Source organism: Natator depressus, chromosome 3, assembly GCF_965152275.1.
Source record: "Natator depressus isolate rNatDep1 chromosome 3, rNatDep2.hap1, whole genome shotgun sequence".
Lineage (NCBI taxonomy): Eukaryota > Metazoa > Chordata > Testudines > Cheloniidae > Natator > Natator depressus.
Genome location: NC_134236.1, coordinates 114,640,995 through 114,667,703, shown reverse-complemented (window position 1 = coordinate 114,667,703; position 26,709 = coordinate 114,640,995). Strand labels below are relative to the sequence as shown.

The 26,709-nt window shown below is 41.6% G+C and overlaps 1 protein-coding gene across 1 annotated transcript in view; it reads right to left on the bottom strand.

The window, feature by feature from the left end:
- Positions 1-26,709, bottom strand: part of MTHFD1L (methylenetetrahydrofolate dehydrogenase (NADP+ dependent) 1 like) — a 246,725-nt gene that overhangs the window by 80,866 nt on the left and 139,150 nt on the right. The window contains exons 21-23 of the mRNA XM_074948613.1: positions 9,027-9,166; positions 4,949-4,990; positions 87-187 (exon numbers count right to left, since the gene is read on the bottom strand). Of these exons, the coding sequence (XP_074804714.1) occupies positions 87-187; positions 4,949-4,990; positions 9,027-9,166 (283 nt within the window). The remainder of the gene's footprint in view (positions 1-86; positions 188-4,948; positions 4,991-9,026; positions 9,167-26,709) is intronic.

Here is a 26,709-nt window from a genome sequence, read left to right as displayed (position 1 = left end):
GAGGAAGTAAGTGATTACACCTCATGCAACAACAATGAGCTTGAGCTTTGGGTCCACTAGCAGGAGTAAAGGATGGATTGACTTACTTGAAGACATTTAGAGCAACGACAACAGGAACTCCAAAGAGCTGAGCAATCTGAATTTGCTTCTGTAGATTACCACAGCCATCAGCTACCAGCTGGAGATTCTACATTAAACAAACAAAAAAACAAATGGAAAGAAATGGCAAGGTGTCACATCTTTTCTAGCCAAAGAAATTTCCTGAAATTACAACAAACATGGTTAGCTGTAATTATTTTTATATTTATGGGTAACCTTCATAATAAGAAAAAAGAAAAGGAGGACTTGTGGCACCTTAGAGACTAACCAGTTTATTTGAGCATGAGCTTTCGTGAGCTACAGCTCACTTCATCGGATGCATAGCATATCGTGGAAACTGCAGAAAACTGCACTTTACTTCTCTTCATAATAAGCTTCAGACAAAATATTTTTATGTATCCTATTAATTCTGACTTCAGTAGCAGCAGCCGCATTTACATAACTGAGCAGGGTCTAGATCTTTTACATTTGAGCATGTTGCCAGATTGCTCCCTTCTGGGACACAAGCAAGACAGAGTTGCTGCCAATTGGCTGCCAATCAATAAACAAGATGCCAGAAAACATCTGTGGGCCGGTTGACATTGGCAGTGGTATGGATGGCTGCCAGTTCCCCCCACTCTAATTCATGGCTCCATCTAAAGGAGTTACACAGTAATACAATTCATTAAGACATTTGCTGCTGAAGCTTTCCATCACAGGACTGACGCTATCTCATCTGGTTCCTCCTAGGATCCTTTTTCACCACATATCCAGGCCCAGGGAAGACAAATGGAAGGAGGAGATGGACTAGCTTTCTCATTCTCCTTCCAAGCTCAAATGCAGGGAGAGTTCACTCAAATCAAAATCCTTTGTGTGATGCCACTTAATTTGTGAGATAACACTAATGCGGGCATTCTATTAAAGGCCCAAATACCAAAAGCTTCCCAGAGAGGATGGTTGACAGGGATGCTAGCTGACATGAGGCCCCATCCAACTCCCACTGAAGTGAATGGAAAATCCCACTGACTTCAGTGGGAGGCGGTTCAGATCATAAGCCTCTCAAACTTGGGACATTTAAAATACAAGACAAGACAAGGCCACTCAGACAGCTCTCTCTTTCCCACACATGTGAACATACAAGCATACAGTCCAGGTGATTTACTACTGTTGATTTTCTTAGGTTGTTCCATCCTGTTCCCGACTTAGCCCTGGTCTACACTACGAGTTTAAGTCGAATTTAGCAGCGTTAGATCGATTTAACCCTAAACCCATCCACAGAATGAAGCCATTTGTTTCGACTTAAAGGGCTCTTAAAATCGATTTCTGTACTCCTCCCCGATGAGGGGATTAGCGCTAAAATCTACATCGCCGGCTCGAATTTGGGGTCGCCTCTGGGAGCTGTCCCAGAGTGCACCATTGTGACCACTCTGGACAGCACTTTGAACTCCGATGGACTAGCTAGGTACACAGGAAAAGCCCCGGGAACTTTTGAATTTCATTTCCTGTTTGGTCAGGGTGGCGAACTCAGCAACACAGGTGACCATGCAGTCCCTCCAGAATCGTAGAGCTTAGAATGTTTCTACGCTCCCCCTATCATCTCCGTCCCTGAGGTTATTGCAGATTAGAAGGCGGAAAAAAACGCACTCGCGATGACATGTTTTCCGAGCTCATGCAGTCCTCCCGCACTCACAGGGCACAGCTTAATGCATGGAGGCATTCAGTGGCAGAGGCCAGGAAAGAATTGCTGTGTTTGCTTAACAGCAAAAGTATCATGCCTCACTAGCGATCCTGCCCAAGCCAGGTCGCTGTTTCACGTTCACTCCACGCTGTGTCAGCCTTGGGAGGGGGCATTACCGCTTTGTGAGCAGGAAGGCCATAGGTATAGACATTGCATTAGGTAGCTTCTGTAGCTAGAGAAAACATTCCTGTGCATTCAACAAAGTCTGTGGCAAAAAAAGAGAAACCCCATTCAAGATGGGTTTCTGTAGTGTAGTGGTTATCACGAAAGGTCCCCGGTTTGAAACCGGGTGGAAACAGGTCACTGTTTCTTTCTCGGACTCCCCTCCTGCATTTTTAGTCTTAGAACAGACCGTGCTGTGAAATTTTACTTTGAATTATATCAATTATGAGTTAAATAATATGGCAACTCTCTCTAAGTTATAGTCCCGGGTTCCTTACCCTTTCAGCTGCTCTGATAAATTAACATTTTTGTAAGTGGCGGGGGAAAATTTTCATGAAGCCTTTTATAGGGAAGAAATGCTATCTAGGACTCTGAAATAATCTTAACGTGGCCCATGGAGTGCAATCCTTCGTTCTGGATTTGTCATTCCACAAATTGAACTGCTCCTTACTATTGTCCAGGCTTCATGAGCCATGGGAGCAAGGGGCAGGCTGGGGTATGTGTGACCACGCCGTGCTGCCGGCTGGGAGAGCAGCCTGAGGCAGAAGCCTCCAGCTCGCATGATATTCCAGGCAGGACTGAATCTCCATGAGACGAAACTTAAAAACGAGAATGACCTGGAGTCACTCCCATTCGGTGCTTTAAAAGGAGGATAGCCATGTCCGTCCAGGCACCCCTGATCAACCTCACCGAGGTCTGCCAGGAGCACCCAGGAGACGTACAACGGCTATCTGTCCTACTGCACCATCTGCCGCGAAGGCAAGGAGCTGCTGCTGTGTAGCAATGCAGGACTGCCAGCAGCACCCAGGAGACGTACGGTGACGGTGAGCTGAGCGGGCTCCATGCTTGCCGTACCATGGCAAGCATGGCAGTGAGCTGAGCGGGGCTGGCGGCTGGGACCCTGGCTGGCAGGAGCCAGTGGACGGAGCCCAAGAAGGGCAGCGGGCTGAGCTGCTCAACCTGCTGCCGGTGTGGGGCTCCGTCTGCCAGCTCCGCTCAGCCTGCTGCCTGCCTGGGGTTCCGATCATCCAGGCAGGCAGCGGGCTGAGCGGGGCTGGCAGACGGGACCCCGGAAAAAAGGCGCAAAACGATGGTCTGCCATTGCTTTCACGGAGGGAGGGGGGCCCAACGATAGGTACCCAAAACCACTTGTGACAAAGTTTTTGTCCCATCAGGCATTGGGAGCTTAACTCAGAATTCCAATGGGCAGTGGAGACTGCGGGAACTGTGGGATAGCTACCCACAGTGCACCGCTCTGTAAGTCGATGCTAGCCATGATAGTAAGGACACACTCTGCCGACATAATGTGCTTAGTGTGGACATACGCAATCGACTGTATAAAATCAAATTCTAAAAATCGACTTCTATAAAATCGACCTAATTTCGTAGTGTAGACATACCCTTAGAGGTTTTAGGCTTTGCCAAGACTGTATACTGATTTTCCATGGAAAAGTACATTGGAATAGAAATTTGCCCATCATGTAATGTAAGGACTGATATAAAAAATATTTTATCTTCATTAATCCCTCTATTCCTGAATCCACTGTTTAGAACTACTATAGGAGAACTAGGTATTATTTTTATAAGCCAAACATACCATGGTAATGGTTTACAGAAGTAAAGTGGTTGGAAGATTTCTATATCAGAAACACACATTAAACCTAGTAATAACTAGGTTGCAAAACTGTAATTAAAAAAAAGTAGACAGCAGCTAAAGCACAAATAATAGGCTATACAAAGGCTTTATCCACAAAGATGAAATATAGACCACATATGTATTCTTTAAACATATATAGCCTATGTTTGAGCTGTGCCATCTTGCTGTCTAACACCAGGCATGAAGAGCAGGATTAATATTAAGCCTTAGAGTCAGCACATTATCCTAACAGCTGAGACTGGACATGACTCTTTATTTTGAATGTGTTAGAGAATCTCTTCCTGTTTCATTTCCTAGGGCAATTTGTTTATGGGGTTTTTTTGTATAAGGTGAGGCTTGGAAATAGTGGCTCCCTGTCGTTAGCACATACAGAGATTTTATATATATAAAAAATATATATAACTATTACTTTCTATAGATTTTTATATATACTTTAATTTTACTTACAAATGTCAAGGGAAGGAGGGACAGAAAAAGGGAAAGAAATGCCAACATTTCAGCCCCTAAGTTGTAAAGGGCCTTAGGCATGGATATTAATCTCTCTGTAGGTAAATAAAAGACTTGTGAAAAAAAGATAACTGAACACACACAATGAATAATCAGGTTCCTTCATATGGTAATGACACAAGTTGATTCCTTAATGGGCATTTGGTTAGTCCATGAATTCAGATAATATACCAAGAACAATTTTCATCTCCCGAAACTTGGAAAGTTAAAGAAGTTTCCACAACATTTTTACTATAGTTACCATATTTGTCTGATAATCTGAATTCAAGTGTAATTGTTTTGAGGTAAATAGAAAAACTCAATTTTTAACATGAAACAACATCTTTTGATCAGGGAAAAAAGGAGGCTACACTTTACAGTGGATCTCTCTCATCAGAGTACTGAAGTGAAATAGAGCTCCTTTATAGGTGGCTCAGCTCTCCAATACTATAGTGGTGGGTGCTCTAGAAATATCTGAGAGTTACTCAGTTGAAGTAACTTCCAAGGTCAAAGATATCTAACACTAGCAAATGGCTTCTTAAGTCTGAACACTACCATTGCTATCTTACTATGATATTGCACTCAATCCACACAATGCAGCAAATAGATTTTCTTCCCTTTGTAGGTATTTTTCATCTTTATTTTTAAATTGTATCATAAAACCTCAATCAAGAAGCGCTTGTTGCATCTACTGCCGGCATTTAAACTTGCCACTCTCCTCTTGTTTTATTGTTTGCAAAGTAACTGGCAACTGTGTTGTTTTAGATCTTTTCAAATCAAAACTTTTTAAAAAGGACAGGATTAAGTTTTACAGTAATTGCTCTTACCTCTTCTGTATATTCTTTCTTAAGAGGGGCTCCAGCAGTTACCTGTAATCGTAAGCAAGTAAAATTAACAATCATCTAACAATGTTAGTCAACTACCTGCCTGGTCAGGAGTACAACTTTTTAAAAACGTTTGTACTCCAAAACATCACGCCCCTTGCCAATAAGAAACAATAAGACCTTCCTTTCCAGCAAAAAAAGTTCAGTACAGCCACAGACCATGGCCCTAGAGAAAGTTACAGCTGTACAAAGCAAATGGCAAAATGAATCACTTTCCCCCGACCCAAAGATAAGAATTTATGTCTTCTCAGTTTATTACAGCAGTGACTCAGTGTCAGGGTTTTCTTTCCCCCTCCCCAAAAAGCAGTAATGCTCAGAAAATTACTATGAAAAAATGGCAACTGGTTACTCAAGAAATCAGTTCTCGGTGTGCATTTTAAATCCTATCTGCTGATTTTGGTGACAATGCATTTTTACAACTTTATACAATGTTTGTACTCTAAAGCAAATATAGCTATTGAGACAGATATGGCAATTTCCTTGGTATACCTTCTTGAATTAAGTATCTTTGGGATCCATCATTTGAATGGTTTATGTATATTTGTGGGCTGGGATTGCATATAACCTTTCAACAGGGGAGATGTGACAGATGTGAGACTGGGGATTCAAAGGACTATGCTGAACAACGTGCCAGACAAGAATGGACTTTTGGATCAAAATTTGTGAAGTTGTTTTCCTGGGGAATATCTAGGAGGAGGTGAATGTAAATTCCTCACCTCCCATTATGCAAAAATCCAGCCTTTTGAAGCTCTGCCCTGAGAAGTGAGCCACTGTCTACTGATCACTATTATATGCAGTCAAGATCAAAGGCCCAAGCTGTATAAAGGAAAGACTGATCTGTTCCTGGGGGTTCTAGTTCTGAATCTGAGACAGTTATGAACTTGTAACCATGGGAAAACCCAGTTGTGGGTTTTGAAGGACTGACAGAGCCTGAGGCTGGAGTTGGGAGGACCTCTGGTAAACGTTTTAGCATGTGTGTAGATTCTTTTATTGTTTTGAATAAATTCTCTGGAATGCTTTCACCTTAAGAATAAATGAGCTTGCTTATGTTGTGTGGTAACATATAACTCGGTCAATTATGTTGTTCACAGCCTTTAAAAAGAAAGCAAACCACAGATGTTGGCTTGTTTAGGTAGTCTGGCTTGTTGGGAATATCACATTGTAGGCAGGGAACTGTGAAGCCTGGAAAAACCCTGGTCAGGAGGGAGAGAGACATGGGTCTCTGCCTAAGAGATGTGACACCTGAGAAGCCAGGTGCTTAGAGTGGGTGCCCCTGAGGGACCATGGAGGGGGAATACAGGTGCAATTGCACTGAACTGTGACGACTTTAGGAGAGTGAGCTGGCTTTGCTCCTGGCTTGGGCATCTATAGAACTTTAACTAGGTTCTGACTGTAGAATCCTATTTTTATCGGTGATGATATGAGAGACTGCAAGAATCCTGCTTGGCTTTCAAATTCCAGGCCGAGTTCGTGGGACATGTAAAAGGAGCAAAATGGATATGGAGTCAGTGAGATGCAAACATGGAAGACCGTGGTGCCATTTTAGAATCACTTTTCAGTGTATAATCACAGTTTAAAAGCTGGTTCCTCACCAAATTTGAGGTGACTCTACTGCTTAAAAAAAATCACTATTAACATGTATAGAACTCCTACAACTTCATTTAGGATTTCTTCAGAATGGAAATATGAGCACGTAAAAAATGGCAATTGAAATCCACATATTAAAATACCCACTTCTTAGAAACTCAGTACATCAGACAACGAGTAGGTATTCTAAGTGATTATTTTTGGTCATAACTCACTTGAGAAGGTAAAACACACCTTTGCAGTGTCCTACAGTATAATACATCTACAACAAAGATGGTAAATATATCAGGATACAATTAAAATCCTATTTATAGTGAAAGTCTTGCCGTGCGTTTTCAGGTAACAAACCAATGTTAAGAATATACTTATTTCTTGAAATAGAAAACTGGCTTCTGCATACATTTTAGTAAAAGGTTTAGGAAAAGTCACGCTATTGGCTCCAAGTGCACCCCCACATTGGGGAAGAGAGTGAAAATTTTTTAAAAAGATCAAAGAATGAGATGCTCACCCAGACTCTGCAGTCACTTTACACTGGGCAAAAGTGCTAGAATAGCATAAAGAAGCTCCCCTGCATTGCTGAAGGAGGATTCTCCCATTGCTGGAATTGTGGAAGACTGCCATAATGCTGCCTTCCAAGGACCCCTGGAAAGTTCTGGTGTAAGGAGCACACTGAGAGCAGGGCTGCAGTACACAGGCAGCCCAGGGATGCTGCTATTACTTATACAGCTCTCAGAGGATGTCTAAATTAGATCAGGGACTGTTATCCAACCATAAAAGAAAAAATATATACTGTTTACAAGAATTGGAAACACTGCCTTTCCTCCAGCCACATGATTAGTGTACAGATTTAGGTATAAAGTTACTAAATAGTTGATCACAGGTGACACAGATATGGTCATCTTTCATATATATACATATTGCACTCCCCAGCAGCATAAAGAAGGTGGAACTCTGTATTAACTAAGTAACTGAGGGGATAGCAATCCAGCACAGAGGGCATAAGCAGTTGACAGCAGGAATGGACACAGCACTCTTGTGGCTGATGGAACCATGCCTTGTGGGCAGCTGCAAATTAGAGCAACGCTAAGGCTGCTCTACATGACTCCTTGGGATCAGACTGGCAGCACAAATATCAAGGAGTCACAAAGGTTTGGTTTATAGAGCCACTTTTATAGCTAACCTTCCAGACCTACGATTTGGCCCATATCGTCCTTGTACAGTATATTGTGTGGGGCAACCTACAACATCCATTTGTGAAAGACCAGGGTTAGATAAAATCAATACATAGTTAGAAAGGGCAGGTTTAAATTCCCCTTTTGCTAGACGGAATGAAAATTTTCACCACAACGTACCATCATGAAATTTATGGAGGAACAACATGTCAAAAGACAAAAGAGCTGTATGTGTTGAGTGAGAATGATACACAGGTACCACTATGACAACAATATTTTGGGTTTTTAATCTTAGAAAATTTGGCACCAAAAGGTATGAATAAGGGAAAATCTCAGCACTGATTCTCTCTGAGATGATTAGATATAAGGAAGGCTCTGTGCATTCCACAATTCTGTGGTTGTAGAAACAGCTCTGGAATTTTCCCCCAATATGAGGCTCCACAGAAAGCTGTTTCCCTGGCAGTATCAGATCCTTTCAGAATGCTGAGCAGAGGAGCTGAAGCATGTTGCTAGGCTTTCAGTCTCTTTGCCTGGTTAGTAGAGTGCCAGTCACTCACAGGAGTACTCCTGATTCTGCCTGATTGAGTGAAGAGTGCCTCTGTGATTAGCAATCTACAAGACCCTGCTTGGCCCTAGCAGAGGGAGTGATATAATGGGGATGGGGGAACACCACACATTTGTTGGTATCACGTGGCTTGGAGAAGAAAAGGAGTCACCCCTACAGCGGAGAGAGGGAGGAAGTTCCCTCCACCTCAGTGGCAAAAGCCTTAGGCCTTCCAGTCACAAGACAAGAGACTCAAAACTCCCTGATTCCACTAAGCACACTGCAATCTGAATTCCTCTCTCCCCCTCAGCTGCCAAGCTCTCTGGCTCATAACAACCATGAACTCACAGCTACCATGCACTTAGGTATTAACACCACTGAGATTTACAAATCACTATTTTAAGAGGCAAGGGAGAGAATGTATATAAAGGATTTTAAAAAAATATAAAGAAACTTCACTCCCTTTTCTAATAATTAGTAATTCTTCATAGCTATCTAATCCTTACTCATTTGGTTAGAGTCCAATAATCTCCTAGGGAAATTCAGGAATGGACATCAGTGTGATGAGGGAGTTTAGGAATGAGAATTTCTAAACAATGGTTTACATTAAGAGCTTTTCCAGCCACTTTTAAAATTCAGAATTTTATACATATTTCAAATGTTAATGACAATTTTTAAGGTTTATCATTTGTGTTCCAAGAAAGGTGCAGATACTTACATTTGGCCCTCCTCCATGCATTTTCAAAGCCCTCACTGTAGCAACAAGCACAACCACGCTGGGAACTAAGCCAGATGCTCTGCATTTGATGTTGAAGAATTTCTCCATCCCAATGTCAGCACCAAAACCAGCTTCAGTTACTGTTAAGGATAAAGAACTCAGTTAAAGGCAAGGGATGCTTCACTTTATTCTAGTATACCACATACTTTTAAAAATCCAACTGCATTCGTTTTGCCAGACCTCCAGAGTTCTATTTACATGATTTTGATTATCTTCCACCATTTACTGCTCACAACAAGTTTTCTTTTCCCTAATAACTACAATATGTCACCCAAGCAGAGTGCATAAAAAAGTTAACTGAGATCTTTCAGTAGCGTCCAGTTCTGTGTTACAACTATTTTAGTGTAGCTATGTACATTAAAATACTTTAAAAAACCCAAACCTTCCCTCTATTATTCCCTCTCACATACTTTTACTAGATAGAGGTGGACCTGGATCTGAAACCCCTTGAATTTTGGGAATGTTTAATCCAAATCTGAAATGTGTGGCTCATCTCTAGCTTTTACAGAACAGACATGCAGTTTCAAAATTGAAAGACAGGGTTATTCACAATCATCTGCTCTCAGACAATATTTAAACAAATACAATACTAAATACCTATAAAATCATATTGATACTGTTCAATTGAACAATGAGAGTAACTAATCATTGGAACAATTTACCAAGGTTCCTGGTGGATTCTCTATCACTGACAATTCTTAAATCAAGATTGGATGTTTCTTCTAAAAGATATGGCCTAAGAATTATTTTGGGGAAGTTCTATGGCCTGTGCTATACAGAAGGTCACATTAGATGATGACAATGGTCCCTTCTGACCTTGGAATCTATGAAACCATTAATCCACGAGTTAAAAATATCAAAAGGAAAATGTCCACATTAGATGAAATACAGTAACTCCTCACTTAAAGTCGTCCGGGTTAACTTTTGTTGTTATGTTGCTGATCAATTAGGGAACATGCTTGTTTAAAGTTGTGCAATGCTCCCTTATAAGTTGTTTGGCAGCCGCCTGCTTTGTCCACTGCTTGCAGGAAGAGCAGCCTGTTGTAGCTAGCTGGTGGGGGCTTGGAACCAGGGTGGACAGGCAGCCCTGATATCAGCTCCCTGCTCCCCTAAGTTCCCTGTGCGGCAGCTGCCCAGCAGGCTACCAATGGCCCAGCAGTTCAGCTGTCCCTCCCCCCACAGCCATGTGCTGCTCCTGCCCTCTGCCTGCCTTGGAGCTGCTCCCGGGAGCCTCCTGCTTGCTGTGCGGTGGGAAGAAGGGTGCTAATGTGAGGGTGCCCCCCTTTCCCCTGTTCCTGCCCCTCCACTTACCCCACCTCCATAGAGCGGGGGGGGGGGGGCACGACAGGGATCAGAACGGAGGGAGCTTGCTGGCAGCAGCTGCTGTCTCAACTTGCTGATCTACTTAAAAGGGCAGTGTACTTAGAGTGGAGTCAGCGTACTTAAAGGGGCAATGCGTGTCTCTCTCTCTCACTCACTCACTCGGTGTATGTCTGTTTCTCTCTGCCATGCTGTCTCCCCTCCCTCCATTCCTGCTGCCTTGTAGAGTATGAGGCTACATTAACAACAATGTATTAACCCTTGAGGGCTCAGCCAAGTGCTAGTTCATCATGTAGAAGTAAGGCATTCCCTGGGAAAATCCCACCCTCTTCCACCCTCTGACTTCACCACCTCAACCAAGCTTCACAATCATCATTGCTGTGTGGAGTATTAAACTGTTTGTTTAGAACTTATACAGTGTATATGTGTGTGTGTATTTTATACACACACAGAGCATACGTTTTAAACAAATTATATATATATATATATGTGTATACATATATACACACACACACAGTCTTTTGTCTGTCCAAAAAAATTTCCCTGGAACATAACTCCACTCTATTTACATTAATTCTTATGGGGAAACTGGATTAGCTTAACATAGTTTTGCTTAAAGGAGCATTTTTCAGGAACAGAACTACAACGTTAAGTGAGGAGTTACTATAACAATATTGTTGTGTCTCTTGAGCCATTTGTACTAGTTTCTTCCCCACTTGCCATATATTCAATTGCTTCAAACCTGGTGGGGTGCTAGGCTCCCTGGGATACCCATATCCCCAGCAGTCCATAGAGACAGCCAAGCTGCCTGGGAGCAAGTTAAGAAGTTCTGTTCCATTCCCTCCTGTTTCACTACAAATCAGTAATGATTCTGCTCCCTGACTGCCCTCCCCCTGAACTTCTTCATCATCCAACAGACTCCATTCTTTGGGATCATCTCTTATCCTTAACTCTTAATAGGAACACAACAGATCTTGCAGTCTCCCAGCGAGACATCAAAGCAACATGCATGACTTTCCATGGCTTCCCAGTTAGTTGTGTCCTGTTGCATTAAAAACTGGATGGGAATCCCCAGAATTCAGTAGAGGGGGATCCTTATTTGTTCAGCTATGCATCTACAACTCTTCATCCTCCTAAGTCCTCTTTCCCTTCAAATGCTGAAATACCTAAACTCAGCATTTTACAAGTGAATTGAACCCTGTACAATGCAAGAGAAGTTAGGTGTGAACAATATAACTGCAGACAGAATGGATTTTCTTATTATAAAGGCCAAAGAGGGAGAAACACAAAGTCAGGTATGTCAGAGCTTGACTTCTGTGTGAGGAAGGAAACAGGATGCAGTAGAAAAGCTGCTGGGATGAAGGCTACCAACTGCAAAGGAAATAAAATGAGGAATAATGAGAAGATTAAGTAATGTGCCAAACTCTTGTACTCTGAATCCTGTTTGTGCTCAAATAATCAGTGCAATCACTTTTATATTATTTCCTGCTTTCAAATCAGTGTGCCAATTAAAACATAAACAAATAAAGGCCATAGGGACTTAGGAGGGTTCAAACTGGTTTTAGTTTAATGATTACAAGTTTAAGGAAACCATTTAACCAGCTATTATGAAAAACTATTAACTTAAAAGAACGCAGTTATTGATTTCAGGGTTATAATTTATATTGTGTGTTTTGTCTCCAAAACAAAAGTGCAATCAGCTGTTACACATGAAACGTTAAGGGTTTTTAGCAAGAAATAAATATATAATAAATAACACCTTGCTAAGCCATGGTCATGAGAAGTAATGGACAAAACTATGATTAACAAACAGAAAAATACCAGAAAGGCAATTATACAGTACGAAGTACAATGTCAAATGGTCAGTCCAAATTTGTTTCTGGAAGGGTGACTTACTTACTGCCTGACTTTTTTACAAGTAGAAATTAAAAAAATCATAAAGAGCTTATTTTTAAAAACTCAGTGACTCTTGCATTAGGATATCCAGTAAAAAAACAGGAAATGGTACTCTTTATGAATGTACTTCTTTTTGAACTAGTTCCAGTCCTCCAAAGGAGGTGAGATGCAGCACAGTAGTATGGTTGTCACTTTTCATTCTCTCAGAGGAAACAGTCTAGGTGGCCGCTTTCACAAGTTTTATTTTTCAAATAAAAATACTCAGGACGGTTTTAAACTAAAAAAAGCATAGACAGTCTCTAAAAATCACCACAATAGATTACTGGGGCCACTAGTACAAAATGGTGCCATGCAGCTCCTCAACAACACAGGCTACCATGCACACATTACACCTGTTTGTTCTCTACACTTGGCTTCCCATAGAATACTGAATCAATTCAAAGTCTTGATCCCTATCTTCAAAGCTCTCCATGGCCTGGGCCCAGGATACCTAAATGACCATCTAAAGCTCCAGGATGAAGAATGTGGTCGACAACTTAGCTCCTCTGGCACAGAGTAAAGCTTGTCTATGTGGGAGACAGAACTTTCTCTGGGGATGGTTCGATGCTGTGGAATGAACTCCGGGAACTAAGGACCATCAGAATCCTCACCACTTTCCACTCCAAGTGCAAGACACATTTCTTTGACCTTGCCTTGTCTAATATAAGCAAGTAGCAACAGGCATATTTATTTAGTAAACCAACCTATCAAAATAAGACATTCCACTCCCCTGCTTCTCCTTCTGGGAAGATGATGAGAGAAAAACAACATATGACTGATTGGTTGTCATGTTGCTTAATGCACTACTGGAAGGTGTTCAGCTACTATGGTGATGAGTGCACTATAAGAACCTATATAGAACAGAACAGAATTATGATTTGAGTAAAGGAAGCTAAATTAGAATAATCCCAGATTTTTCACTTTTCGTTTCTTTCATTTAAAAAAGCCCCTGTTCTTTGTTGTTATTGATTTATTGTAAAGCTCCTACAGTGGGATTTATAACAAATATTTGAAAACAGCTTTTAGGACAGTGCACATTATAAGTGTGTGTAACAGAACTGTCTGAAGCAGCCCTGACCTTTGATTAAAAAAAGCTGGTTCAATTAAAAAACATTTACAATGTCTATTACTCTATTTTTTAATATCTATACCTTTGACCCCATAAACAATGAAGCACCTACATACATTTTTCCTCACACTACTGACAGCTCATGTGTAAAGATTACTTTTATTTAATAAATAATTAAAAACAAAAACAAACCAACCAAGACACTCCACTGCACATACTTCTTCCCCTGGGGAGAGGATGAGAGAACCACCACCACATGACAGAAGTTAGTCATGTGGCTTAATGCACTACTGGAAGGCAACCAGATATTACAGTGTATACAGAATACAATAGTATATAGAATTTTGGATTCCTTTTTCAAGAGGACAGAACTCAACAGATGTTCTAAAAGCTACACTTTTCATTTAGACTTGCTATAATAAGGTTAACTTTAGAAGAACATTAGTTGAAATGGTCTGTAACCATCTTAACTGCAGCTCAACTTCTTTGAGAAGATATAAGGCTGGATTCTTGTTTGCATTAAGATATCTTTAAATTGCTTTGTCAGTGTAAATGGACCTCAACCATAACTTGGGTATAAAAGCAATTTACTCCCATATTAAGGCCTCTTTACACCTGCAGAAACGTGTAAAGGAGCCCTCTTGTAAATGAGAATCAATCTATTACTGGAATGCAAACTTTTTCTGTGAATATATTGTTGCTTAATTCTACTCTAAATTTTGTATTGCACCACCAGTAGTATTTGAGGCCTGTTATTAGAAAAAAATATATATATATACACAATTTAGTAATATAAAGGGCACTCAGATCCTACAGGGATAATATATATATTCATTCTAAATCAAATAGCAATGCTTTTTCTATTTTGCTTAAGATTCATGTAATAATAATCTAAAAAGCAAGTACATTTTAATATAGTGCAAGTAACTTGGAAGAGGATTCCACTCTAAATTGGGCCAAGCCCAAAATAGTGAATTAGTATGGGACCTTAGACAAGTCACTTAATTTCCTTATACCTTGGTCAATTCAGCTACCAGAACAATTAAAAAGTAAAACATACTTACCTAGGAAAGAGATGCAGTATGTAAACCAAACACCCCAGACGGTTTGGCCAAGGGGAGGGAGAAAATCAGAGAAAGCTCAGAAACATGTGGAGACAGGAAAAAGGATAACAACAAGAAAGATATTTGTGGGAGAGGTATAAAAGAAAAACCAAGGGAAAAGATTCTTTTCCAACTTTCTACGAAGTAGGTACTTGTCACTGAAGTCTATAATTCCACTTTAGGGTGAGGATGGGTATGAGCAAACCTCTCTAATGGTTCCCTATCACAGTTATGTCATCACCAGAATCTCTTAATGGAATTATTCCCTGGCTGTGCACAGTTGGGGATATTTTATTTCTTGTTCAGTATGAAGGATGTCAGAAAAACCAGAACAAACAAACAGAGTTGTGGTTCCTGCACCTGATCAGATTTCATAGTCACAACCACTTTAGAAAAACAGTAAAGTTTCTTCACCTAAAAATATATTTATCATGCTGTATCTAAATATGTAAAACAGTTCCATGTTAAGTGTTTCACACTAGTTTAGATTTATGGACTGCAGGAGACCTTACAAAAAGACCAACATTTTAAATCAGCCAGGCTACAGTGAAATTGTGACATGAAAGCTCATTTATTCCACAATAGAATTTCTTGTAAACTGAGGCTGATTTTAGATGAAACTAATTTCCCTCCCATCAGCACTTTCTATCAACAAATCAAAACAAAACATTTGTATTGCAAGTACCAAGTCAGAGACATAAACATGAGGCTAAGTTTCAGGACACAGAACTGTGAGCCTGAATTCCTGAACAATGCAAAAGGAAATGGAAACTATGAACTGCGAGCTGCCTTTTATTCCTCTGATGTAAACAGATCTGTTCTGGTGCAGCTGTCTGCTGGTAAACTCAGGAACAGAAGAGTTCAAAGTCACAGGAGCACACGAACTTTGAACCTGGAGCTCAAGGCATGTTAGCTGTAATATACTGACAGATTCTTGTTTAAGTCAAAAGTACCAAGGTGCAAAGACGCCAAAATAAACGAGGTTGGATCAGTGATTTATCTAACAGGATACCACATTTTTGTTAGTGCAGCGAGGGATGAATAAACCAGATGTTTGTCCATTTTGACTCTTGCAATTTATCTGACCTGACCCTCTACCCTCATGACTGATTTTGGAATTTAGTAAGCTCAAACTTATTCAAAATTTTAAAAGAATGAGGCTTCTCTGTTCCCTTTACTTCTGATTTGCCCTCAGATTCCAGTCAACTCAGCCAGTACACCCATTCTCTAAAATGCTCTGACACACATACTCCTATTTTCATTGTCCATACGTGTCAAATGCACGACGCTGCAACAAAAGTTTGTGGAGCTAGAAGAGCACATATGGCAGATGTTGCAGCTACCAGCAAGTTGAGGGACATACACTGGGGGATACTCTAATGGACATGAGAAACATTTTTCATTCTGTAAAGTAGGTAGTTGAATTTGCTTTAAAAGATTTAAGCTCCAGTTTCACTGCATGGCTGAGAGAGGCAGAGGTGCACACCAAACTGAGTATATAGTATTTTCCCCACTCAGTTTGACCGAACACATGGTCATTCAGCTCAGCCTCCAAACCATGAGGATGGCTCATCCTTAACTGCAATGATATCAATTGAAAGATGCCCTATTCTATGGCAGGATGGTCCCTACAGAGCTGAAAGCAGGGATTTCCTCAGCATTGACTGCTAATCCAGACTGCTGGTATTACTGAATTAGCAGCAGTATCTGTTATTCATTGTTTTGTCTCGCAAAATGTTTTTGACCGAAGTTAAATTTCATTCTGGGAAACTAGATTACATGAAAATGAAATTATTTTACAATATTCTATCAGCAGGGACTGGTTTTTTGTTCTGTGTTTGTACAGTACCTAGCACAATGGGGTGCTAGTCCACGACAGACTCCTACATGCTACGGTAATACAGAACAACAACATGCTACCAAAAACTGAATTTCTTATTCCAAATAGTTCACCTCCAAAGGTAAATCTATAGCATGATATTATAGCATCACATCGATATAGGAACACCTGCTGAAGTGAAGAAACAGACTGACAGAGCCAGAAGAATACCCAGAACTCACCTACTACAGGACAGGCCGAACAAAGAAAGTAACAGAACTCCACTAGCCGTCATCTTCAGCCCCCAACTAAAACCTCTCCAGCGCATCATCGAGGATCTACAACCTATCCTGAAGGACAACCCATCACTCTCACAGATCTTGGGAGACAGGCCAGTCCTCGCTTACCGACAGGCCCCCCAACCTGAAGCAAATACCAGCAACCACACACCACATAACAAAAACACTTACCCAGGTGTTTTTGCAACAAAGCCCGTTGCCAACTCTGTCCACTTATCTATTCAAGGGACACCATCATTGGACCTAATCACATCAGCCACACCATCAGAGACTCATTCACCTGCACATCTACCAATGTGATATATGCCATCATGTGCCAGCAATGCCCCTCTGCCATGTACACTGGCCAAACCGGACAGTCTCTACGCAAAAGAATAAATGGACACAAATCAGATGTCAAGAATTATAGCATTCTAAAACCAGCCGGAGAACACTTTAACCTCCCTGGTCACTCAATTACAGACCTAAAAGTCACAATTCTTCAACAAAAAAAACTTCAAAAACAGTCCCCAACGAGAAACTGCAGAACTGGAATTAATTTGCAAACTGGACACCATCAAATTAGGCTTGAACAAAAACTGGGAGTGGATGGGTCATTACACAAAGTAAAAACTATTTCCCCATGCTAATTTTTCCCCTACTGTTACTCACACCTTCTTGTCAACTGTTTGGAATAAGCCATCCTGATTATCACTACAAAAGTTTTTTTTCTCCTGCTGATAATAGCCCACCTTACTTGATTAGTCTTGTTAGAGTGGGTATGGCAACACCCATTTTTTCATGTTCTCTGTATATATAGATCTTCCTACTGTATTTTCCACTGCATGCATCTGATGAAGTGGGCTTTAGCCCAGGAAAGCTTATGCCCAAATAAATTTGTTAGTCTCTAAGGTGCCACAAATACTGCTCATTCTTTTTGTCTTTAAAAAGTTGTCCTTTAATAGGGAAATGACATAAAAGTCTGAAGAAAATATGAAATCTAGAAAGATGCCTTTAAACCAAACAGCAGATATGCTACTTATAGGGATGGTCAAAAATTTTCTATCAATGCAATTTTTTGACGGAAATGTGGGTTTTTGAACAATTTTTTTTTGGCACAAAATGTCTGCTTTTTAAGGAACATTTTTATTTTTTTTTTATTTTTATTTTTTTACATAAACCAAAATATTTAAGCTGAAAACCAAAATATTGTGATTCAGATATCGTGGCGGTATCTCAGGCAGCTGCAGTTTACTCATGTCCCCATTGTCGTCTGTGGGCTGGGTTCCCCAGCCAGACTACATCTCATAGAATCAGAGAATATCAGGGTTGGAAGGGACCTCAGGAGGTCATCTAGTCCAACCCCCTGCTCAAAGAAGGACCAATCCCCAACTAAATCATCCCAGCCAGGGCTTTGTCAAGCCTGACCTTAAAAATATCTAAGGAAGGAGATTCCACCACCTCCCTAGGTAACGCATTCCAGTGTTTCACCACCCTCCTAGTGAAAAAGTTTTTCCTAATATCCAACCTAAATCTCCCCCTGCAACTTGAAACCATTACTCCTTGTTCTGTCATCTGCTACCACTGAGAACAGTCTAGAGCTATCCTCTTTGGAACCCCCTTTCAGGTAGTTGAAAGCAGCTATCAAATCCCCCCTCATTCTTCTCTTCTGCAGACTAAACAATCCCAGTTCCCTCAGCCTCTCCTCATAAGTCAAGTGTTCCAGTCCCCTAATCATTTTTGTTGCCCTCCACTGGACTCTTTCCAATTTTTCCACATCCTTCTTGTAGTGTGGGGCCCAAAACTGGACACAGTACTCCAGATGAGGCCTCACCAATGTCGAATAGAGGGGAACGATCACGTCCCTCGATCTGCTGGCAATGCCCCTACTTATACAGCCCCAAATGCCATTGGCCTTCTTGGCAACAAGGGCACACTGTTGACTCATATCCAGCTTCTCGTCCACTGTAACCCCTAGGTCCTTTTCTGCAGAACTGCTGCCTAGCCATTCGGTCTCTAGTCTGTAGCGGTGCATGGGATTCTTGCGTCCTAAGTGCAGGACTCTGCACTTGTCTTTGTTGAACCTCATCAGATTTCTTTTGGCCCAATCCTCCAATTTGTCTAGGGCCCTCTGTATCCTATCCCTACCCTCCGGCGTATCTACCTCTCCTCCCAGTTTAGTGTCATTTGCAAACTTGCTGAGGGTGCAATCCACACCATCCTCCAGATCATTTATGAAGATATTGAACAAAACCAGCCTGAGGACCAACCCTTGGGGCACTCCACTTGATACCGGCTGCCAACAAGATATGGAGCCATTGATCACTACCCGTTGAGCCCGACAATCTAGCCAACTTTCTATCCACCTTATAGTGCATTCATCCAGCCCATACTTCTTTAACTTGCTGGCAAGAATACTGTGGGAGACCGTGTCAAAAGCTTTGCTAAAGTCAAGGAACAACACGTCCACCGCTTTCCCCTCATCCACAGAGCCAGTTATCTCGTCATAGAAGGCAATTAGATTAGTCAGGCATGACTTGCCCTTGGTGAATCCATGCTGACTGTTCCTGATCACTTTCCTCTCCTCTAAGTGCTTCAGAATTGATTCCTTGAGGACCTGCTCCATGATTTTTCCAGGGACTGAGGTGAGGCTGACTGGCCTGTAGTTCCCAGGATCCTCCTCCTCCCCTTTTTTAAAGATGGGTACTACATTAGCCTTTTTCCAGTCGTCCGGGACTTCCCCGGATCGCCATGAGTTTTCAAAGATAATGGCCAATGGCTCTGCAATCACATCCACCAACAACTTTAGCACTCTCGGATGCAGCGCATCCGGCCCCATGGACTTGTGCTCGTCCAGCTTTTCTAAATAGTCCCGAACCACTTCTTTCTCCACAGAGGGCTGGTCACCTCCTCCCCATGCTGTGCTGCCCAGTGCAGTAGTCTGGGAGCTGACCTTGTTCGTGACAATAGAGGCAAAAAAAGCATTGAGTACATTAGCTTTTTTCCACATCCTCTGTCACTAGGTTGCCTCCCTCATTCAGTAAGGGGCCCACACTTTCCTTGACTTTCTTCTTGTTGCTAACATACCTGAAGAAACCCTTCTTGTTACTCTTAACATCTCTTGCTAGCTGCAACTCCAGGTGTGATTTGGCCTTTCTGATTTCACTCCTGCATGCCCGAGAAATATTTTTATACTCTTCCCTGGTCATTTGTTCAATCTTCCACTTCTTGTAAGCTTCTTTTTTGTGTTCAAGATCAGCAAGGATTTCACTGTTAAGCCAAGCTGGTCTCCCATAATGCCCCATGGCATAGGCACTAATTTTTTCTTTTTCCTGGGGGTGCTCCCCCCTGTTCTGCCCCAAGTCCCCACCCTCGCTCCGCTTCCACTCTGCACCCTCCTCGAGGCCCCTGCCCACTCGCTAGTCTCCGCCCTCCCCCAGCCACCAAACAGCTGTTTGGCAGTGCCTCCAGATGAGCACCCACTATCTCTTTCCATGGGTGCTCCAGCCCATGCCCCATGGCCAGAAATCCCAATGGTTCAACTGCTTTTCCTCACTGCGAGATGAGACTGTGGTGCATCACGGGAGATGTAGTCTCAACAGGGAGGCAGGACATCCAGAATAGAATGGGAACGTAATGCACCTACACTACAATTAACACAAGGCACCACAGCAGCATTTCTGAATCAAAGTATTTACATTTTCAGCTGTAATATTTTGTTTTCTGATTTTTACCAGAAAGCAGAACTTTTTCCATTGAAAATTTCACCAGCAACAATGTTTAGAAAAGTTTTTGTTGAAATTTTCAGAGGGTGGGGGGAAGAGCGTCAGTTCGTTTTCCAACCACCTCTAGCTAGTTGGTTTAAGTGTTTCTCTCTCTTTCCATCCAATGCTTTCATATGCTATACGTACAATTAATAAATTAATTGTCACAATGACTCTGGTGTAAGTAACTCAGTATTATTATCCCCATTTTACAGATGGAGAAACTGAGATAAAGAAAACTTGACTTATTTATTCAGGCCAGATAGCAGGATATAGAACTCTGATCTCCTGATTTCCATACCACTGAGACTATGCTTCCTCTTCATTTGATTTATGAGTCACTTTCCAGAAAGACACATATAATCGAAACATCAGTTTAATCTAATTCCTTTGTTTTGTAAAGTGTGAGGATGTACAAGCAGAAATATTCATGTGTAATATGAATTCTGTATTAGGTACTCCTCATTTGAGAGCATTTCATATTGCTGTATAGATACTGGATTTGAAATTAGTAAAATAAAAAGCAGGACATTACAGATGCTTTGGCCACGTTTGTGCAAAAAGCTTCCTTTCTACACCTTGACGGTTCTGATATTTTTTCCCTCTTGAAAATATGTGGAGTCACTGTTGCTGCTCCCACTTCCAGAGGTTGTGCACAGTACCAGCCTACTACGTGCTTAAGTTCCCGTTGGACCAGGCACGAGATCTCAGATATAGGTCTCTGATGCTTGTGCTGTCCACAACCAATGAGATGGTCCCCTATTTATATCACTATAAAATTACTAAAGCTTACACAACAGAAATATTAAAGATCCATCATCACCACCTTGAAATCTAGTCAAATACAAAAAGAACTAATTTCATGTACCACACATGCCCCTGAACCTCTTTTCCAAGTTTTGCGGTTTTACAATCACATTTTCTTATTTTCTCTTCCCTGGTTAGGTGTAACAGACCCACAAAAACAACAAGGGGAATCTTGCTAATAAGGGCAAACAGTAAAAGTGACTATTTACGAAGTGTTGTTGAATTAATGCATTATTGAAAAATAGAAAAAAGTTCTCTCTCTTAGAATTTCAGTTGTAATCATCTTAGGTGTTATTTGTAGCAATAGTAGATAGAAGAATTCAGACAGAAGTGTAATTTTTTTCAAGTCAACTGCCCTTTTAATACCTTTGCTAACAGAAAAAACACACACTTACATTTTCCTCTAATCTTCCTTTTGCTATGACAGATGACCCGGTCTTCAAAAGGAGTGTACTTAATGATGTTACCAAGATAACTACATATTTTCTCATGCATAATAGATCATAACCGTCTTTAGCAAAGAATTATTGTAGTGTTTAAAAAACTAAAACCTCTACTTTTTATGCGTAGTTGCATGGAACAACAATTAACACAATAGCAGCATCAGAAGATCTGACTGAGCAATTTTTGCAGCAAGATCATTGGCCAGTGCTGTTCATAGCTTTTAAAAGAACTCTGCTGGGATACAGTCTGTAATTTTAGAACGGTATCTTTTTCCCTTTTAACTACTGTGGTAATGTATTGGATGCTTTAAGCTGAAAAGGGTTTTCTTACAACTAAATTGTGTTTAATTCTGGACACCTCGATACCAGAAATATGTAGATATTTACTTCCATTTGTAAACCCACACCTCTCTAAAGCTCTGGGCACAAGTACAAATTCATGTGACTAAACTCCTTCTTCCTTCAACCTTCACATCTGACCCCTGTAAATACGTAAGAAAGAAACCTAGGAAAAGAGAAAGGCTTTGCAACATGCTTTGAAAAGTCAATCAATATTGGTTCTGAAAAATCAAGGAAAAAGGAGGAAGAGAGTTAGGACTGCTGCACTGAAACCCTGTCCTCTCCCAATTCAGCCTGTGGGCTGTTAGCTTGAGAACCTCTTCTAGCCATGGCTTTTGCAGTTTTGTCCATCTCATGAAAATGTTGGGGTGGCTGAGTGGGGTGGCATTCTGGGTGAAAGCAGAATAAAACTTGAACATGCATCTTTGAATAGAATGTATTTTTAGTAGCAGTGGAAATACAAGGAAATGGTAGTGAAGGGAAATGTAGAGTGTGCTGAGTAAGCATGTTTTCTGCACTATCAAGTGGTAACCTTGGAGACTGCCACAAATCACAGAGCAAGAACACTTAATACTTAAGAAAGTATTAAATCAACATACATCAAGAGTTAGGCGGGGTGTGTGTGGGGGAGGTGGGGGTTTTTTCAAATGGACACAGTTATCAGAAGTGGGAGGCAGACAGAATATCTTGCCACTTCCCCTTAACCTGCTTTGGTCCTAAAACAAAAAGTGTTTGCACACAGACAGCGAAGGTTGGTGCCCACAGAGAATATAACAGATGTCACTGCAGAGAGCAGTGTTGAATCAGAATGATCAATGTTTCTATCTTTTGGTCTAGTCACTCAGGGCATGCCAAGTACCGAGTCATCAATCACTCCTATGTAAGGCTACATCATAATGTGTGTACCATTCTGGATCTGGTTGCTGTTCAGCTAGAATCTCCCTCCCTGTGATGCGGTTTACAGACCCCAAACAAAGGCTAAGGGAGTGAAGGAGCAGTAATAGCCCAAGAGGGTCCCCACACCTCAGCAGCTGCAGAGCATGCTCCAAATGGAGGATCTGCTTGGAAGGGGACTCTGACAGTCAAGCAGGGGAGAGTGAAGGAGAGTGTGTCTGAAGGGAGGAAGCCAGAAGAAGGGTCTGGACAGTGGATAAGACCCAACTTGGGAAGCCAAGGACCTGACCCTTTTCCGTCCCCTGCTCCCTGACAAGGGAGAATAACCAGAAACTGAGAAATGGACTGGGGAATACTCATCTGACTGCTGAGAGTGATTGGGAACCCTCTGCTGGGAGTGGGGAGAGTGCAGCAACCAAACTGAAGAGAGAGCCGGGAGGTAGAAAGTGGTCTAAGGGAGGCTGGTCTGATGTATCAGGAAAAGGCAACTCAGACACTGCTCACTTCCCCCTTGATCCCTGAGCAGTGATCCAGTGGAGAGGAAGGGCTGGGGTCCCCGTACCTTCCCCCTCGCCCCCACCCCCTGCCAGCTGGGAGCACCAGGGAACGACAGACTTCAGCGTGGCTACGTGCCCACAGACTGGCGATCCTAGAACTTTGGGGACTGTTGAGCCACAGCCTGCCCACTGTGAAGCCTGCTTCAATCCCCCACATTCTTCACTAAGACAAAAACGTTGAAAGGGATAGTTCCCTCAACCCCACTCTGCCCCATAATGCAGGTTAGTGCCAATTCATTATGGGCAGGGACAGTGCTCTTCACTATGATTTAAACAACATTTTTACTATACCTGTCTGGTGAAACTACTAAATGGAAAGTAGCTTCTAGTTATTTTCATTCATATTTCATTTTAGCTGGAGGGTATCTTCTCTTTGTGAACTGATTACAGGGAAGTTACCAGGAATGGTATTTTTGACAAAGTTGCTGAGCTGTGTTTTATGAATTTGTGAAAAGGGACATCTCCTAGTTATTACCTGCAGGAGGAACCGTATTTCACTGTGTTAGCGACTTGTATCAGTGGGAAAAAAAATGTTGACATGCATGACACCAAGTCCATAAATTACTTTTCAAGATTATGCAGGGAGCCTAGAAAGAGTTTGTTTTGCTGGTGAGAGTCTACAAAGAGGATAATAAATGTTTCAAATTCATGGAGAAGATAATATCAACAAATAGCATGTCTTTCCATAAACTGTTCAAGAAGAAAAAGTACCAGTTCATGGCAGTAGTAGTTAAAGAAAAAAGGAATCTTCTCACGAGGCAGGAATATGCAACATAAGTCAAAGAACAATAATTGGTAACTTACACCCATGACACTGCAAAAATCAGAGTGGGTGGGGTACCTAGAGGCATGAAAAATGCAGAGGAGCCTTGATCTGCCTGGCTGATTCTAGAAGCTTCCAAGACTGCCCATGAACTTTACTAATGGGAATCCCACCTACGTCTTTTATGTCTATGTCTGGCTAGTGGGGTTAGTCCTCTGATTAGAAGATGTTTGGTAAATTTTTCAAATCCTAGCATTCAGGATTCTGACACAAAACTACTAGGTCTACAGCCTGCATCTTAAAATTACTGAAATGACACTAACATACTTTTATTTTTTTGCTTTGTATTCTCGGGAAAGGAAGAAAGATTCAGCTGCTGAAAATCACTGTGAGAAAGTAACTCCACTTGCAGAATTGCACTGATCATCGAATAGAATCACAACTGATGGGTGAAATGAAACCACTTGGGTCATGCAGTCCCCAATTCCTACAGAGAGCAGGACTGTAACATTTCCCACTAAGATTTTTAGCTAACTCAGCTAGATTACAAGCCAATTTATCTCACTCTCCTCCTGGTTAAGCCATTTGTCTAATAACTAATGTGAATTTCTCCATTCTCCATTTAAGACCATCACACTTCATTTAGCCAACTCAGCAAGAGAAGTCCCTTTGCAACCTTCTATTAATAATCACTCAAATATCTGTACAGTATTCACATCCTCCCTTATTCACCTTTGCCTAAGGTTACAGTTATATCATATACATTTCTTTCACAAACTCTTCATAATTTTATATCCTTTATCATTTTAGGAGCCCTTCTCTGAACTTCAAATTTTTGTGTCTTTTCACTCATACTGTAACGAAGGGTCCCAAATTGCATGCTGGATTCCAAATTGGCTGCAGTAAAAACTGAACCTGCAACCCCTGATTTATGAGACTACTTACTCAACCCTCGGGAGCTCTTCTTGTGATATGGGGTTTGATGCAGGGTCCTCATGCATAAAAAGCATCTGCACTGTTCCTGAGCTACATTCCCACTCTGAATTTATAATCAGAGCTTAAACGGAAGGTACTTTAGAAGCATTAGCTCATCATGCATTTGCAGGGGAACAAAGGGCATGTCTACACTGCCCCACAGTTTGGACTATGGGAGCGTGAATAGCAGTACACACCAACGTGCTGCACTGTAACTCTCCCATGCGGATGCAGCAGTCATGAAGTAAAAGGCTCCTATTTTGCATTAATGTAGACCTCTTTGAAGAGGACTGCATTAATTTAAAGTAGGAACCTTTAAGTTCACACCTGTAGCATCCAAAACAGGCAAGTTACAGCACAGCACTTTGGTTTGCACTGCTATTCACACCCTTGGAGTCTGAAAGCGAGGCAGTGTAGATATTCTAAAAGTTGCATTTGTCAACTTTAATCAAGTTATCAACATAGCAAATCATGTATTAAATAGAGCCAAAAAGTAAGACATACAATCCAATGAAAGAAGACAGATAAGTTCGCCCAACGTTTAAAAGTTGTAGCACACATGTACTCTTAATGTGTTTGAATCTAATCCATCTTTTCGATCACCACCAAGTTAAATAAATGCAAAAGTTATAAAAAAGTATAAAATGAAAAAAAATATACCAACAATGAAAAATAAGGCCATTAGAGTAGCAATCTCACCACAATTCACTATTTTAACCATCCTGTAGGATGGACAACTCAGGGCATGTCTACACCTACCTCCGGAGCGATCGATCCAGCGGGGGGGGGGGGGGGGGGAGGTCGATTTATCGCGTCTAGTGAAGAGGCGATAAATTGACTGCCGAGTGCTCTCCCATCGATTCCAGTACTCCACTGGAGCGAGAAGTGTAGGTGGAGTCGACGGGGGAGCGTCAGCAGTCAACCTACCACAGTGAAGACACTACGGTAAGTAGGTCTAAGTACGTCGACTTCAGCTACGTTATTCACGTAGCTGAAGTTGCGTAACTTAGCTCGATCCCTCCCAGTGTAGACCAGGCCTCAGTTCAATATAATTTTATACACCGGACCCTTGCTAGAACGTGAGGTTTGGGATCCATGTGCAGTACCGCGGGGACAGCGTTATAGCAGGGGCCGTGTTACCATGGATCCCAATTTAAATATTTAAATTTGGGATCCATCACCGCGACCGCGCTCTATGCAAATCCACGCTATAGCGATGCGTGCTCTAGCGAGGGTCCGCTGTATAATGAAAGAACAGTCCTTTGCTAGTCACTTTCAAATGTAAACACCCAGTCTTCAAAACCATATACCAATTTGCTCAATTCTGCTATTCTCCAGGAGTGGTTCTAGCATAGGTTCCATGGTCTCTTCCATTTTAGATCTATAAGAGCCACATTCTATCTAGAATTTATCAAGTGTTGATTTGGAATATGCTAGAAATGTTACCCAGTATGGCTTCAGTGAGCTCCCAATGTTTCTACAGAAAAGTACTTTCTACCAGTCTACCTGGACTGAGCAGCAGCATTGCTAGGACAGATGTACTACTGAGCCTAGCTC